Raw genomic sequence first — 18246 nt, forward strand, 5'->3', positions numbered from 1 at the left:
GTTTTTAAACTGAACACTGTACACTGTCTTTTTATTTTTGCAAAATTAATGTAATATCCAGTGTGTCTTTAGATAACCCTGTCCTTAATAATATTTTCAATAGCCACTAACCTTGCCTGGTACTGTGTGGGGGTTTAAACTAGAACAAAAATTTAAAGCAGGCTTTATTGGTGCATAGCACAAATCAATTACATATACATGGAGATATTATTTTTTCACTCTTCAATTGTTTTTCATGCAGCTTACCCAATATAATTGTTCTGTTAGTTGTATACTACTCTGTGATAGCAAATAATAAAGTAATTATGATGATATTGCACCTGTTTTGGTGATATTCTGAATGTTTCTAAGTAAATGCAAAATTTTTAATTAAAAGTAATTAGAGGCTGGGCATGGTGGCTCACACCTGTAATCCCAGTATTTTGGGAGGTTGAGGCAGGTGGATCACTTGAGGTCAGGAGTTCAAGACCAGCCTGACCAACATGGTGAAACCCCATCTCTACCAAAACTATAAAAATTAGCCAGGCGTGGTGGCAGGCGCATGTAATCCCAGTTACTCGGGAGGCTGAAGCAGGAGATTTGCTTGAACCTGGGAGGCAGAGGTTGCAGTGAGCCAAGATGGCACCACTGCACTCCAGCCTGGGTGACAGAGCGAGACTCTGTCTCATAAATAAATACATAAATATATAAACGTAATTAGAAAAAATGATTTCTTCCACATTCAGGTGAAATTAAATATACTACTAAGGGGAAGATAATTTGATAAGACAGAATAACAATACTTTATAGTTAGACTGGCGGATATGATAGAAAGAGCAATGCCTTGAGGCTTAGATTTGAATCCTGACCACTTGCTAATTGTGGGAATTTAGGCAAATCTCTTAATTTTGCTGACATATTGCCTCTGTAAAAACAAGGATAATAATATCTGCTTTATAGAGCTGTTATATGGATTAAATAAAATAATAAATAAAAGCACCTTGCCACATGTCTTATATGTAGTAAGCATTTTATCCATTCCCCTCACATTTTTGCCCTAGTCCTTCAATTTTTGCCTCAAAATGTAGAATATTGACATTTAAAATGTTGAGCATAGTAACCCTTGGAATTTGTGGATTTAACACACAATTTCAAATACTAATTTTAAGTGACTCTGAAATTCTTAACTTATTCAAATTAAAAACTTTTTTCCAAATTGTGCATATAAGCAATCTGTGCTTCCAGGCTGTTACAAAAAAGGCAAAGAACTTAGCAAGGAAGTAAAACCCTCAGGTTGAGAACAAGTTTTATGAAAAATAGACCCCAAAAGAATGTTATCTTCTCTTTGGTTTTGCAATTCAAGTAGATCTCTGTCTAATGTTAGTGCACTAATAATTGTGCTGTTGTTAGGAATACATTAATAGTACAATAGGTAAGATACTGAGTGCTTATTCCTTGACAGCCTCTGTGCTAAAAGCTTTTCTCCATCTCACGTATGAGATTAACATTATTATTATACCCATTTTATTTATTTATTTATTTATTTATTGAGACCGAGTCTACTCTATCACCCAGGCTGGAGTGCAGTGCCACGATCTCAGCTCACTGCAACCTCTGCTTCCCGGGTTCAAGAGATTCTCCAGCCTCAGCCTCCTGTGTAGCTGGGATTGCAGGCATGGGCCACCATGTCCAGCTAATTTTTGTATTTTTGGTAGAGACGGGGTTTCACCATGTTGGCTAGCCTGGTCTTGAACTCCTGATCTCAGGTGATACGCCCACCTCAGCCTCCCAAAGTGCTGGGATTACATGCTTGAGCCACTGTACCCGGCCTATTATACACATTTTAATGGTGTATTAAGATAGAGATTTCATTTTAGTAACAATTTATTTTAATCATTGTACAAGTGAGTTTAGCCTTGCAATTACAGAATCATTAAAAGTATGAGGAATTCACATAAGTATCTGTAATGATTTACTGTACTGTGCTGCTTCTCAGTACATAGAATTATATCTAGCTTATAATTCTCAGTGTGAAATTGCTACAGTAGTATGTGCAAATTTGGAAATTCACAAAAGTTTGAAGATATTGCCATGATGAATTTAAAGAGGCCATAATTCAAGAGAATTATGATGAATAGAAAACCAAGAATTGGCCAAGTGCCAATTTCTCCCACACACTTTGGAAAGCTGAAGTGGGTGTATTGCTTGAGGTCAGACATTCAAAACCAGCCTGAGCAACATAGCAAGACTTCCCTCTAAAAAGAAATATTAAAAATTAGTCATATATCTGTAGTCCTAGCTACTCAGGAGTCTGAGGTGGAAGGACAGCTTGATCCCAGGAGTCTGAGGTTGCAGTGAGCTATGATCACACCACTGCACTACATCCGTAGTAAGAGAGTGAGACCCTGTCTCAAAAGAAAAACAAATGAATAAACAAAAGAAACAAAGAATTTTAACAAGGCAAGGCCCAGAGCATCCTTACCTGCTGTGTGACTTGTTCTGGGTACCATCTCCCCATCATCCTCTGCAAAATAATCTCTGTGGAGAGAACACATCATTAATGAATGAGTTACTACCCCACAAAGCTCCCAATCCCAGGGATCGAGGAGAAGACACCTACCTATTTGTTGTTTCTATTTATCTCTCTGCAAGTATTTACTAAGCTTCTATTATGTATCAGGGACAGTGTCAAGTGCTGGGGATACAAAGGCAAACACCACAGAAGAGTTCCTGTTCTCAATAAGTACATGAGAGCCAGCCATTAAATAATTTCACAAGTATTAGCTACTATTGTAGTAAATGTTGTGAAGGAAAATGCAGAGGGAACTTAACTAGCACAGGGACTCAGAGAAACTCAGGGAAAGGAACGTTTCAATGTAGATGGGAGGATGTCAACCAGGTGTAGAATGGGAGACTGGGAGTGGGAGAGTGTTCCACCATGAGAGAACAGCAAAGGCCCTGAGTCAGAAAGGACTCTGGCCTGTTAGAGGAACAAAGAAAGCCAATGTTGCAACCAAGCCATGCAGGACCTGTGGTATGGGGTAAGGCTACTGAGTCTAATGTGAAAAGCTATGGGAAACCAATGAAGGATTTTAAATGAAGGAAAGAATGGTAATGATCAGATTTATATCTTAGATAGGTCTTGCTAACTGCATTCTGGCTCTACACAGTGAGACTGTGGAGGGGCAAAAATGGATGGTGAGAGTCTATATTCCAAATAAGAAGTTGTGATGGGTTAACAAAGGAGAAATTTTAAAAATTCAAGATATGTTTAGAAAGTAGAATTGACACAGAAACCTTGAAAAACAGACAAAGTTTATGAATGGAAATGTTAATAACACCATGATTCAGTAGCAAGAGGTGTATCTGTTCAGCATAGTAAATACCACCAACCCTAGCAGAGAGGGGACAATATCTCAAAATATATTCAACAAATACTTGTCAAGCCCATGCTATGTTTTAGGCACTGTTGGAAGCTCTGCAAATGTAGCAGTGAGCAAAACAGACAAAAATACCTGCACTCATGGAATTTTTACAGTAAGGGGAGACAAATAAATAAATTGTATAGTAGCGCTTGGGAACAAATGCTATTTAAAAAAAAGTGAGGAATGTGGATAGGGAGAGCTGGAGGTAGGAGGAGGTAGAGGGGATTGCAATTTTCAGTAGACAAGGCTGCTCTATGAAGCCATAAGGATAGGCATGGAGGTCTCTAGGGAAAGAGTCTTCTAAGCAGAGAACATAAAATGCAAAGGCCCATAAGAGGGAGCATACTAGTTAGTGGCTGGGCGCAGTGAGCACGTGGTGAGTAGTAGGAGGCAAGGTCAGGGAAGTAATGGGAGGACTGGGCAGAGGGCACAGACTGTTTGAAGCCTTTCAGGACATAGGGAGGCATTTAGCCACTAGAGTCTTGTGAATCAAAAAGAAAGGCGGACTCAGTGACTAATGTTTTAAAGGGTGGCCAGCTACTGTCTTGACAACTGACTGTCTAATGGGGAAGTCAGAAACGGATTATTGCAATGGCTCTACAGAAAGACGCTTTCAATAGATAGCTTATTCTTTAAACTCTTGGGGGCTCCCAAGAATTCTGTAAACAGAGATTTAGAGGACTTCTCTCTCTCTCTCTCTTTTCTTTTTTTTTTTTTTTTTTTGAGACAGAGTTTTGCTCTTATTGCCCAGGCTGGAGTGCAATGGCACGATCTTGGCTCACCACAACCTCCGCCTCCCAGGTTCAAGCGATTCTCCTGCCTCAGCCTCCCCAGTAGCTGGGATTACAGGTGCCTGCCACCATGCCTGGCAAATTTCGTATTTTTAGTAGAGACGGGGTTTCTCCGTGTTGGTCAGGCTGGTCTCGAACACCTGTCCTTAGATCATCCGCCAGCCTCGGCCTCCCAAAGTACAGAGATTACAGGAGTGAGCCACCATGCCCAGCCTACAGGACTCCTCTTTTTAAAAACCAGAAGATATTCACAGGGAGGCAGAGGAGGATCTGGCATTTGCTTGGAAATTGGTGGTTTTTTTCTTCCCTGTCTCAGGGCTGGATCTTGGCAGAAATCTTCACTTAGTTAAGTCCCAGATGGACCTGAAAATACCAGACAGGGCACACTGGGCTGCACATGCCACCTGACAATTATTTCATATCTAAAAGTAGATCACTAGCTTGTGATTCTTCCAGGCCCACTGCCTCTTTCCCTTCTCCTCCTTAAAAGCTTTCCCTGAGAGTAAACAATGCCAAAGAGGAAGGTACTACATACGCACTCCCCTCTGTGGAGGTACAATAGAAGGATGTCAAAACTAACAACCAGAACAATGTCTTAAAAAAATTTGTGGGGAAAAAATTTATACTTAGCTACTGCTATTCACTGAGCATTTTTGCCTAGTCCACAGACAAAGGTGGCTGCATCTGCTGTCAGGAGCAAGGTCAACCCTCAGGCCAAATTCAGCCCATCCGACATGTTTTATTCAGCCCACACAAGTTTGACCCATTTCTAACTGCTCTTGGGAAATGAGTGGGTCTACCAACACTGTGCCTGCCTTTCCACACAGGGGGATAACTTGCCCCTTTACACAGGACAGGGATGTGTTTTCCAGTTTGCCACAGTTCCTGCCACTCCCTGTCCTTGTCGTCCCTCATTCACTTAATTATGATACTTGTCTGGCATCTTGCAGGCTTCTGATGCTATTACCCCAGTACAGACCAAGTGCAGACAGAATTTCATTTCTGCTTTCCTAAGACGCAGTCTTGAGAAACCCATTGGCTTCAACACACAATTAATTAATTTGTGGTGACAAGCTACTACACTGGCTTGTATGTCACTTTCACCTCTCTGGGTATTAGTTTTCTCTAATATTTATACAAGAAGGACATGAATTTCTAAGGTTCCTTGCAGTAATTATGCAATCCTATTCTAATAGATGCTTAAACATAAAACCCATTTTAATACTGTCCAAGGATCCAGGGTACCTTCCAGACATGATCTCACTCAATCTTCTCTGCTCTGCAGATTACTCATTATAGGTCAAGAGCAAGCTACAACATAGCAATACATATCAGCCCTACCAGACACCTCACCCTTCCTGCTTCACCCACGTCCACTCTGAGCATACTGCCTGCCCAATATGAATCAATAACTGGAAGGATAGAGAGGTCACTTTAGATGGGTACTGAGTTAATAAGCATACTCTCAGTGTCTCAGGAGACTTTTAAGAAATCACTTTAGCTCTATTAACAGCTCAAGTTCCCTCTCTTATTGCCAGAGAAAGGGGCTCACTCAGCTGCTCCACAAGTTAGAAAGGAATCTGATGCTCCCCAAGGGAAGGGGCTCGGAGTGAAGAAACACAGTATATATACCCTGTGGTCACAGTACTCAGAATCTATTGAGGGAAGCAGGCGCATGATTCAGAGACATAATTATTAGAAAAATTAGATTTAACAGAGATTTCAGAACATAAATAAGATAGCATTAATTTTGTCCTGGTGGGGAGTGGGCCGGGGCAAGGTGGTCGGGGGGGTCTAGGAAATTTACAGAAAACAGAGAACACCGAATCTAGGTCTTAAAGAATGGGTGTAAATACACAAGGAAGCGTAACAAAGACCCAATGACAGGAAAATGAACGGTGTATTCAGGGGGCTTTCATTTTGTTTTCCCCTTCACAACAATCCCCTCCATCTTCCTGCCCCCAGCCTGAGGAGCCCTAAACTGCCTCCTAGGACATCTTCCAACTGCCTGTTTACCTTTCCCCCACCTCAAGCCTTCCTGCCCAAGCGCTCACCCGCAGGTGGAAATATGAAGGAAAGCCAAGGGTGAAACTGTTTCTTCATTTGCACCTCCCTCCTCAAACACTGTAGCTTAGAAGCCCCCAAAATGATTTAAAATAATGTCAGCAAGAAAGGGGCTAAGATTTGCAACACCGTGAAAATACCCATAGAAACAAACTAGAAAAGAACCCAGAGAAGTGAAAAGGCCGCAAGTTTAGAGTGGTAGAAAATATACTGAGCATCCTCTCCCTTTTTTTCTTTTTCCTATTTTTACCAAAAGGCTAATTCTTATTTTTAAAAAGCTTGAATAGTATATTTTTAGTTAATTTACATTATTCTTCCTAATTAATGACCTTGATAAAAGATGAACTCTGGAAATGATTCAGTTCGGCGTGGCCTCTCAAACAGTGAGGGGCATGTGGCATGACAGCAAGACTGCTGAAGTTTGCTCTTCCTTGGGGTCCTCACAGGAGTAGGCATTGAACCAAACACAGATTCTGTTCCAATTCCCATATTCTTGGAGCTCATTTAACATGAGTTGCTGGTTTCTGTTTCAAACTGAATAAATCTTTCAAATGTTCCTAGATCCACTTTTCCTATTTTTAATTTACAGCTATATTCAACTATGGCAAACACAAAAGGGTCAGAATGAGAGGAACTGTGGCCTATTTTTTAATATGTGAAGCTCTGGCCCTGACAATTTATAAATGGTAAGATTTCAGAAATAGTGTCAACTTAAAAACAAAGACATCTACAGTTAATTTCTGGACTGCTGGTGCATAACTTCACAATTCCAAAGGTTTTCTTGCACTGGAATTTTCCTCAATACTAATCTTGTATTAAATGAACATACTATTATTAATATTATTATTATTATTATTATTTTTTTGAGACAGAGCCTCGCTCGTCGCCCAGGCTGGAGTGCAGTGACCCCATCTCGGCTCATTGCAAGCTCCGCCTCCCAGGTGCATGCCATTCTCCTACCTCAGCCTCCCCAGTAGCTGGGACTACAGGTGCCCGCCACCACGCCCGGCTAGTTTTTGTATTTTTTTTTTTTAGTGGAGACTGGGTTTCGCTGTGTTAGCCAGGATGGTCTCGATCTCCTAATCTTGTGATCCACCCACCTCGGCCTCCCAAAGTTCTGGGATTACAGGCGTGAGCCACTGTGCCCGGCCTAAATGAACATATTATTATCATGGACAACCATCACCACTCCACCAATGCTGCCTCTGAAATTTACTGAATGCCTGATACTTTTCTAGGCATCAGTTTATTCAGTCGTCATAGAATCCTGTGAAGTAGGTACTGTTATCCCTGTTTACAGATGAGGAAACAAGGGACTTGGAAGGATAAAGTAATTTGCCCAAGATCGCACAGCTAGTTAGTGTCAGAGCCTGAACTTGAAAACTGTATCTATTTGACTCCAAACTTTTACTCTTCCCAATACGCCCTATTTCTAACCACACATTTACTGGGAACCTCCTTTGTACTTGCGTTGACTCCAGGGAACTGACCCATGAGAAGCTGAGGCGAAAGGAAGGGTGGACTGTTTGCTGTACTAATGAGATGGAATTTTTGTCTCAAACCCTGACACAAATTTTTTTCTTTGACTATCAACTTATCCCTGATGGGCACAGCTTACACTTGAGTATTTGAGTACTGGTGTAACAGATGTCATGTAACAAAATAATTAAAATCCCAAAAGGGAAGTGGCTAGTGTGACTTTTTATATAGGTCCTATCGTGAAAAGTGAGTCATCCATCATTTTATACTTCTCTATCTCTAACCCACTTTTTTCAGAATATTTACACCTTTCTCCAGGCCCTCCTGTGATAACACTTGGCATTGTCCCTACCCAAGAGAATAAACTGAAAGGCAGGAAAGGTGGTGGAAACAGAAACAATCAAAGTGGAAAAGGCATTAGTGAACAAGCTCTGAGACTTCTCAGATTTTTTTTTCTCTCTTGCCAAGGAGAGACACTGGATATATTTTCTGTGTTCCAAATGTTGCCAAATACCCTCCCCACAATGTGGCACCAGAATTGCAAAAACACATATTCAGATGCAAATAGGGTAAAAGGCCCAGATGCAGAACGTTAAGACTATTATATAATACAGTGAGATTATCATTTTTTCTCATCTCAAGACCTATCATTATAACCTCTGCAAGTGAGGATGCTTAATTGGCAAAGCCCCCAGAGCAGAGAGAGCATCATGGTGAGCCTCCTTCTGCATGCTGACTAAGTGTGGGCTGAATTGGCACTGATACAGAAACATCCACTTTATTTCAGTACAGGCTGCAATTACACCCTTCACTCAAAGTCTATTCACTGACAGTGACCATCACTCTGAGAGGCTGTTTTGTGGAATGCTAAGTCCACAATAGCTACAGTGAGCTACAAAATCATTGTGCATCCACAACAATTTCTTTAAGCTTTAGGATCTTTGTTTTGTTTTGGTTTTGGTCCAGCACTAAGTCTTCATCCTAAAGAAAATAAGGAAACTAACATGACTTTGTTGATGCTATTCATCAAGGTTCAGAGAAACCCCTTAATAAGTAAGTAATTATTTTTCTTCACTTTGCCTTCTGAGGTCATCACATATCCAAATATCTAATAAATTTTCCTCTACCTCCCCTGCATCAGCCAAGACACAGATATCACTCTTTCAAAAGAGACATGAAAATAACCTGCTTTGGATTCAGTCACATCGCTCAGGGATGGCATATGGTGTCTCCACCCACCTCTGAAACTTACCTTTTGCATTTTGCTTTTGGTCCTGGCAATGCACCTTGCAATCCTGTTTTCATTAACAATTAATATCCACAAGGCACTGGAGTATATTGCAGTTGGCTCAATCTTTCTAGACCCCTAGACTGAATGTTAAGAAACAGGTGATTTTTCCCCCTTTCCACCTACTTTTATATTCACATAATCTTTCAGTTTCTTTTCTTTACAATGTCTACTTTTAATGATTTTAAAAGAATTACATGACTCTTGTAGAAATTTTGGGAAACAGAAAAGTGTACAGAGAAAAATATAAATAATTTTTAAAATCCTACCACCGAAAGGCAACATTGATAAAGATTTGTATGTATTTACTTTAGTTGTTCTTCAGTTTATTTGCCTGTGTGAATTCTGCAAATAGAAATAATATTGAACATACAGTTTTTCATCTTGCTTTTATTTATGCTACGGAAATCAAAGGTTGTAAGGAATACATTTTTAGAGGAAGAGAGTCAGGGAAGGAGGAGCAGGGGAAAGAGGCAGGTGGGAGGAGGAGGAGAATTTCTCAGCAGCATTATAGACCTGTTGAGGATTAGCAAGAATGAATCTAGAGTCTTTCTTCTCAGTATGGTTTTATAACATGCTCAAACAACACTCATAGAGTCCTCTAGGATTTTAAAAGAAAATTGACTAAGGGTTACCAAGCTGGGAGATTGTTAAGGCAGCGAGAGATTCTAAAGCAGCGTTGAGAACATGATTCAAAGAGCTGACCCTGACGTCTAGGTTCAGTATGGAGGTGAATAAAGAGCAGATGGCTTGGAAGATACAGAGAGTTGAGGAACTGGAATACATGACGAGATAAACAACATTCAGAAAGAATGAGGAAGTGGGGGACTTGACCTGTAGTCAGAAAGTATAATTTCAGCATTAGCGATCCTAAGGGTGGAAAATCTGGAAGAAAGATGAGCTACAAAAGATGGCTGTGCTTATAGCATACTGAAGTGAATTTGAGTTAAGGCACTGTCAGGTCAAGGTATAACCATGAAATATGTGCATGCCTAGTGACCCCTCTAGAATGTCAGTCTCTGGAAGGGAGGGTTTTTAGATCATTCACTATCATCTGTCCAGCATTAAAGAAGCCTAGATCATAGGAATTTGGTGCTTCTTTCTTTCTTTCTCTTTCTTTCTTTCTTTCTTTCTTTCTTTCTTTCTTTCTTTCTTTCTTTCTTTCTTTTCTTTTTCTTTCTTTCTTTCTCTTTCTCTCTTTCTTTTTCTTTCTTTCTCTCTCTTTCTTTCTTTTTTTCTTTTTTTTGCTTTTCCCATAAGTGAGGAAACAAGATGCATATTTCTTAAACAATGATGAATACAATCTGAATGTATAGTGGCCTCAAGTTTTGATAACCTGCTGTATCCATTCTACAATAAGGAGACACCCACCAAACAGATATTCCCATCAGCCTTTTGGGGAATGTTCTCTGGAAAGCTCTTAATAGATGACCTTCTAAGTGCTAGAAACAATGTTAGATGCTGAAGACTTACAGACAAAAACATTCTATTCTGCTGATAAACTTGGAGTATGGAAAATATTAAGTTAACCAACTAGCTACATGCTACAACAGAGTAGGCAGAGAGTGTTCTGGCTACAGAAAACAACCAGACCTAGGTTCTAAAAATAATTCCAAAAGGAGGTGCTTCTAAATCTAACCTCTGAAGGGTACACAACATTATCCCAGCAAAGGCAAGGCTAGATGTGTAGGTGGGAACAACTGGCCTATTAAGGCCCACTCATAATAATTTTAGCTCACGGTAAATTAAGTCGCAACAACTCTACAACTGGCTTCCTGGGTCTGCTGGCAATAATGCTGCTCCTGTGGTGCCAATAACCTGAAAATCTCCAAGTAATACAAGAAAGTAATATAAAGAAAACCTCCAAGTAATACACAGAGAAACCTAAAACCAACTACATTCCAAACTTTACATGTTGTCATTTGGTAGACACAAATGTGAACTTCTTCCTGCAATAAAAACCTGTGTTGACTTAGGTTAAAAGCAGCATATAAAGGATGTTCCCCATAATCCCCTAACCAAACACAGCATCTATTTTCTCTTTTCTCTTTCCTTGTAATAGACATCCTAATAGATATATATAGTTTTGATGTAATTTACATCTACCTTTTACTTTCTTACGTTAAAATTTTCTGTTTATTATCATTTCGGGAAATATTTCAGGATAGTAATAGAGATTAACAGCAACAGTGAAGCATTTTACCCTAGAGAAGGGTAAAAGTTGGAAATGGAGCTATTGATTCACCTGGGTTTGTCACTTTATGTCAGTGTGCCTCAGTTTCCCCCTTTACAATACAGGGATTCAGGTCTTCAAAAAGAGATTTAAATCGAAAGAAATATCCTTCTTATGAGACTATAACTTTAAGAAATTTGCAATGTACTTTCAAGAACTGGAAATGTTGACACAGTTATTCTACTTCTGAACATCTATCATTCAAAAAATAATGCTATGGAAGAAGATGCTTTATGCACCTAGATATTTGTCAAGTATTATTTGTAATAGTTAAAAATTGGAAGTCTACATGCTTTGGGATAGGGTAATGATTTAAAGATACTGTAAATTCATGCATGTTATTCTACATTATGAATGATAACATACCACATTGTGAAATGGAAAATAAATTCATTCTTAAATTGTGTGAAATGCTAGAAATTATTCAATTTTCTTTGTCAGTCAATGCTTTCTTTTCTTTTCTTTTCTTTTTTTCTGACAGAATCTTGCTCTGTCACGCAGGCTGGAGTGCACTGGCGTGATCTCCGCTCACTGCAATCTCCGCCACCTGGATTCAAGCGATTCTCATGCCTCAGCCTCCCAAGTAGCTGGGATTATAGGCACCCCCCACCATGCCCACTAATTTTTGCATTTTTAGTAGAGATGGGGATTCAACATGTTGGCCAGGCTGGTCTCAAACTCCTGACCTCAAGTGATCCTCCCACCTTGGCCTCCCAAAGTGCTGGGATTACAGGCGAGAGCCAAGGCACCTGGCCAGTCAATGCTTTCTGTATGTCAGAAGTTATTGTTTCTTTACACTCTTTCCACCATGACCACGATAAGAAGACACTAGTTGCAAGTTACCTCTTCCCTCACTGGCCTTGGAAAAAACAAGAAAGAAAGACGTTTCTGTGGAATGTAACAAGCAGAAAAGGACTGAAGATAATGAGACAGATTAAGGAAAGATGAATCACAGGCTCTGAAAGTGCTATGAAAAGAAAACATTATTATACAATTTATTATAAATAGTCTACGACTAATTTAGCACTTTAGCCATAAGGGTTCAGAAAAAAGAAATTCAGATCATGCTTGTCTTGCTGGCCACAGAACTCAGAAAATGCTCTGAGACAGAGGAAAATAAGTCCTCAGTGCATTTCAGTGTTTTAAAATAGAATCACATAGAGCCACCTTGGATCATTATGACATCTCTTGTATTCTGGACTTTCTTCTAACTTTAAATGCTATTTGACTTTTTGCCAGAGACAACTTGTGGAATGCTCTGAGCCCTGTTTGGAATTTTATTTATAAAATGGGGGTAGATTTCAATAAGAGTAGTGTCCTGGGGCATCCACTGAATGGATGGAAACTCCACCTAGCCTTGAAAATATGATCCCTCAGTCACAGTCAGGCGAGCCTCCCAGGATGGGGAGGGCACCATCAGCAGTCACTTATCCTCTCTGAGACAAAAACAACACCTTCCCAGTCTTTAGGTATTTTAAACATAGTCCTAGCATGTAGCTGAAAGAAATGGGGGTTGGGGAAGTCAGGTCCAGACTGATCTAGTATGTGGAAAATAAGCAAGTAGGAGTGAAACCATTGATTCTGGCAAATTCCCCAAGCCAAAATCCAAGTATAGGCCCATTTAAAAGTATACCAGAGTTGCCAAGGCAGAATTCCCTTCTTAAAATTCAGATAATTAGTTGCTAGCAGTGCTGAATATTAAACAGGAAATTCAACTTCCAAAGATGTTTCAATAATAGAATTATGAAAACAAGCATTTTCCTAATATGAAGTGTTACATGCAAAGCACCAGCACCATAATAAGTAAAGATATTGGAATTAACTAGGCCTTCATACAACACATACTAGTTGTGTGAACGCCAGCAAATCACTTAACCACTTTAACCTCAGTAGCCATATATCTCTGGTTGTAACTATGTCGTTGTAAACAGGACTCTCTACTAACTCACCATGAATTGAAAGAAAAGTAAATGTCCCTGATTCCTCTAGGCTAAAGATTCATACAGAGAAAAACAAATTCAAATAAGCTATCAATGGAGATCTGTTAAGTACAATATAGCTGTGGCAAATGGACACCTTGTCTTGCTTGAAGGCTGTACTTCAGAAAAGAAACAAAGTCAAAATTCTTAAATTTTGAAACCAGATCATTACTTTTCTTGAATGTTACTTCCATTTTCCAAATTTTCACAGATACAGCAGGCAAATGCAATTAATGCTTGCATTTTATTAAATCAAATTGCAGGGTCATGGAAAACAAAACAAAACAGACTAATTTGCTTTCCTTTTCTAACCTTCGGTCTTACAGCTTGCCCTTAAGCATTTCTAGTTCACTCTTTTCTTGAGTTATGTGTTCAGGGAAGTTGTATAAGATTCATATATGATTCATCTGACATTTATTCAGCTTTCCCATATGCTAGAAACCAGAGCATTTCCACTGAAATGGGGAAGAGAATTAGTAATGATTTTTTCAGCATTGAACGATGTGGTAGGCTAAAATAATGGCCTTATAAGAATGTCCACATTCCTAATCCCCAGATCCTGTGTATATGCCACTTTCCATAGCAAAAGAGGGCTTTGCAGATGTGATTAAAGATTTTGAGATGAGGAGATTATCCTGGATTATCTGGTTGGGTCCAATGTAATCATAAGAGTCCTAGTAAGAAGGACACTGGAGGGTCAGAATGAGCAAAGGAGATGTGATGATAGAAGCAGAGGCCAGTGACAGCATTGCTGGAAGGGGCTATGAACCCAGAATGTGGGCAGTCTCTAGAAGCTGTGAAGGGCAAGGAACAAATTCTCCTTTAGAGCTTCTAGAAGGAGCACAGTCCTGCTGACACCTTGGTTTTAACCTAGAAGACCAAAGTTCAGACTTCTGACCTCCAGAACTTTAAGGCAGTACATTTGTGTTGTTTTAAGCCACTAAGTTTGTGGTGATTTGGCCAGGCGCAGTGACTCACACCTGTAATCCCAGCACTTTGGGAGGCCGAGGTGGGTGGATCACTTGAGGTCAGGAGTTTGAGACCAGCCAGGCCAACATGGTGAAACCCCATCTCTACTAACAATACAAAAATTAGCTGAAGTTTGTGGTGATTTGTTACACCAGCAATAGGAAATTAATACAAACAGTAATCCTGAAATGCTGATAATCTTTAAAGCAGAAGGTGTAGGGAGTTGCTAGTCCAGATAGGTGCATGCTAAAAATTTAGAGCAGTAGAAGCTGCTTGCCTGGTTGACACTGGCCCTGCCGGGTGGGAAAACCTCCCCTCACCATCAAATTCTTCATCAGCTCCATGAGCTTATTCTTTTGACAACCCTCGCCCTGTTCACGGAAATAAGACCGAAAGCTGGTGACCAAATCAGCTTTTTGTAAGGCCAGTATATTCATAGAAAATTTGCTACTCTAGAGCCAACCATGCTCTGTCCAATTGATTTAACCAGTGAGTTTAGCAACAGTCAGGTAACAGCCCCAGCGGGTAGGGGGGACCTTTCTATTGAGCTGTAGAGGGGCAGATGATGTGTAGCTAGGAGTAGAGCATATCTAACTTTGCGAACTAAAATACAAAGCACCTTGTCCTTTGTGGGTAAATTGAGCAAGTAGCTAGCTTCAGAAACAAGTCATAAACTGAGTCACCTACAAAACTCTACTAAAATAAAAGCATAGATTTTGGAACTAAACAGTTCAAGGCTGTATTTATTTCTCAGCTGTGTGTGTCACTCTGGGCAAATTATTTAATCTTTCTAAAGCTCAATTTGATTTTCTTAAAAATGAATGTAACATTTACCTCATAGGGTTGTAAGGATTAGGTGAATTAAGTATTCAAAGGGATTAGCACACAATGAAAGCTTAATAAATGTTATCAATTATGGTTAATTTTTATTCTTTCGATCCCCTATCCACCGTGTACCCAGAGCAGCCAGTGCATATCTCTGCCTTAGTGTCTATTAAAAAAATTACAGATGATGAGAATGTAAAGCCTTCAAAGGCAGAGACCCAGTCTCATTCATTGCATTCATTGTTTTATTCTTAGCATCTAGCACAGAGTCTGGCCTGCTTGGGGCTCTCAAAATTAATTAATTTATTTGTTTGTTTGTTTGTTTATTTTGAGACAGAATTTCACTGTGTCACCCAGGCTGGAGTGCAGTGGTGCAATCTCAGCTCACTGCAATCTCAGCCTCCTGGGTTCAAGGGATTCCCCTGCCTCAGGCTCCTAAGTAGCTGGGACTACAGGTGCAGGCCACCACACCCGGCTAATTTTTGTATTTTTGGTAGAGATGGGGTTTCAGCACGTTGGCCAGTCTGGTTCCGAACTTCTGACCTCAAGTGATCCACCTGCCTCGGCCTCTCAAAGTGTTGAGACTACAGGCGTGAGCCATTGCACCCAGCCCTCAAACTTTTAATAAGTATTTATGAACTAATCTGATCTCTGAGTTAGGAAGGATCTGAGATGTCAGCCATGATCTGTGATTACAGGATTTTTCCAACTGTGACCCATGAAGTGGAGAAATAAATTCAGTGAATCAGAGCCAACATTTTATTTTTAAAGAAAAAGAATAGAATAGCAAATACCAGAGAGCAAAACACATAGTAAAGTTAAGTATTGTTACAAGAAACTTTGTTTGTTACATATGTAAGTGTACTTGGTTGCAATGTAAATATATTACTTATTGTGAGTAGAGGTTAAAAAAAATAATGTGAACATTCTGAATGTCCCACCTTGCCAGCATTTGCTATTTTCTATCTTTTTAATTTCAGCCATTCTGATATGTATACAGCAGCATGGTGTTGTGGTTCTAATTTGCATTTCCCTGATGACTAGTGATATGGAGCACCTTTTCACTATGTTCCCTCCTTTGGATACCCTCTTTAGAAATCTCTTTTGTAATCTCTTTAAAAAAACAATCTGGCAGTATTTACTAAATCTGAACAAGCATTTCCTGTTACCCAGAAATCATACTTCTACTTATTTACTCAACAGAAATGTGTACATATGTTCACCAAAAGACCTGTACAGAAATGTTCATAGCAACACTGTTTATAATAGCTCCAAACTGGAAACTGCCCAAATGCCTATTAAGAATAGAATGGACAAATAAATTTGATATATTGATACACAATAGAAGCCTATTTAAAAGCAAGAATAAATAGACTACAATACCATATAACAGTATAGAACTCCAAAAGCAAAAGATTGAGTGAAAGAAGCCACATACGAAAGAGTAAAAATGGTGTATAATTTCATTTACATAAAGTTCAAAACTAGGCAAAATTATTCTATGGTGTTACAAATTAGGATAATGGTTATCCTTGGAGTCATGAGAGGGCTTCAGGGATGCCGGTAATGTTCCCTTTCTCTATCTGAATGCCCATCCCATGAGTATACTCAGTTTGTCAAATTAATTGGACTGTGAAGATATAATTTGTGATTTTCCAAATCATTTCTGAATTTGTCTGAAATTGTTACATGTAAATATAAAATTTTTGGAACTTAATAAATAATACTTTTTTCTTCAAGTGTGAAAAACACTGGCAGAGAGCAAAAAGCCGATACACTCACTCGCATCACCATCAAGGGGTCATCTAGACTTTGCCTGAGTAACTCCAGGGTCAGCAATCTCTACTGCCCAGGCAGCTAACTTGTTAGAAAGCTTTTTCTTTTTCTTTTTCTTTTTTCTTTTTTTTTTTTGGTGAGACGGAGTCTCACTCTGTTCCCCGGGCTGGAGTGCAGTGGCTTGATCTCGGCTCACTGCAAGCTCCGCCTCCCGGGTTCACGCCATTCTCCTGCCTCAGCCTCCCGAGTAGCTGGGACTACAGGTGCCCGCCACCGCACCCGGCTAATTTTTTGTATTTTTTAGTAGAGGCGGGATTTCACCGTGTTAGCCAGGATGGTCTCCATCTCCTGACCTCATGATCCGCCCGCCTCGGCCTCCCAAAGTGCTGGGATTTACAGGCGTGAGCCACAGCGCCGGGCCTTTTTTCTTTTTCTTTTTTTTTGAGGCGGAGTTTCGCTCTTGTTGCCCACGCTGGAGTGCAATACCATGATCTTGGCTCACCACAACCTCCGCTTCCCCGATTCAAGCGATTCTCCTGCCTCGCCTCCCGAGTAGCTGGGATTATAGGCATGTGCCACCACGCCCGGCTAATTTTGTATTTCAGTAGAGACGGGGCTTCTCCATGTTGGTCAGGCTGGTCTCGAACTCCCAATCTCAGGTGATCCGTCCGCCTCGGCCTCCCAAAGTGCTGGGATTACAGGCATGAGCCACTGCACCCGGCCAGAAAGCTTTTTCTTTACTCTGAGCCATAACTTGCCTCCCCACAACTGGCTTGCATCGGTTGTTCCGTCCTCCTAAGAGATTCCAAAGTGATTCAATCCCTCTACTACCAACAGCTCTTCGGAAATTTGAAGGAAGCTACCACATCCTCCCCACTCCCAGTCGTCATTTTCCCAGACTCAGGAGTCCAGGGTCCTTTGGCCATCCCTCAAGGCATGGCTTTGAGTTCCCTCCTGTCTCTTGATTGTGCTTATTTTATCTAATGATGCCCAGAACTAAGCACAGTCCTCTAGGAGAGGCCCAAGAACAGCAGAAAGGAGCCAAAGTAGAATCATCACTTTTGATCTAGACAGAATCTAGACAGCCTACTTCTTCTGTCAACAAACCCTAAGCTTCAATTTGCCCCTTCTTTAATATTCACATTATACCATTCATTCCTGTTGAGCTTAACCATCAACTAAAAGCACCCAAGTCTTTTGCATAAGCCCCAAATTTACCTTTTGTGTTTGTACCGTCTTCACTTTCTCAGGAGTCAGAGCGCTCATTTGGCCCCACCCCAGTTCTCCAAAGCTAAATCCTACAGATGGAAGCTTATCTGTTCAGAGACACTTCTGGAATAGTCTCTCTACCCTCCCGCCCACTAAAAACCAGAAACGAAGTCTTTGTTTCAATACATGGTCTCTTATCCTTACCCTTTCCTTGAATGGGGCTTCATTT

General features: G+C 40.3%; 1 protein-coding gene across 1 annotated transcript in view; it reads right to left on the reverse strand.

Moving 5' to 3' along the window:
* PDE4DIP (phosphodiesterase 4D interacting protein) overlaps positions 1-18246 on the reverse strand; it is a 220591-nt gene that overhangs the window by 169436 nt on the left and 32909 nt on the right. Inside the window, exon 2 of the mRNA XM_023222706.1 lies at positions 2462-2517. Coding sequence (XP_023078474.1) covers positions 2462-2517 — 56 coding nt within the window. The remainder of the gene's footprint in view (positions 1-2461; positions 2518-18246) is intronic.

This window comes from Piliocolobus tephrosceles, chromosome 1 (assembly GCF_002776525.5).
Source record: "Piliocolobus tephrosceles isolate RC106 chromosome 1, ASM277652v3, whole genome shotgun sequence".
Taxonomy (NCBI): Eukaryota; Metazoa; Chordata; class Mammalia; order Primates; family Cercopithecidae; genus Piliocolobus; species Piliocolobus tephrosceles.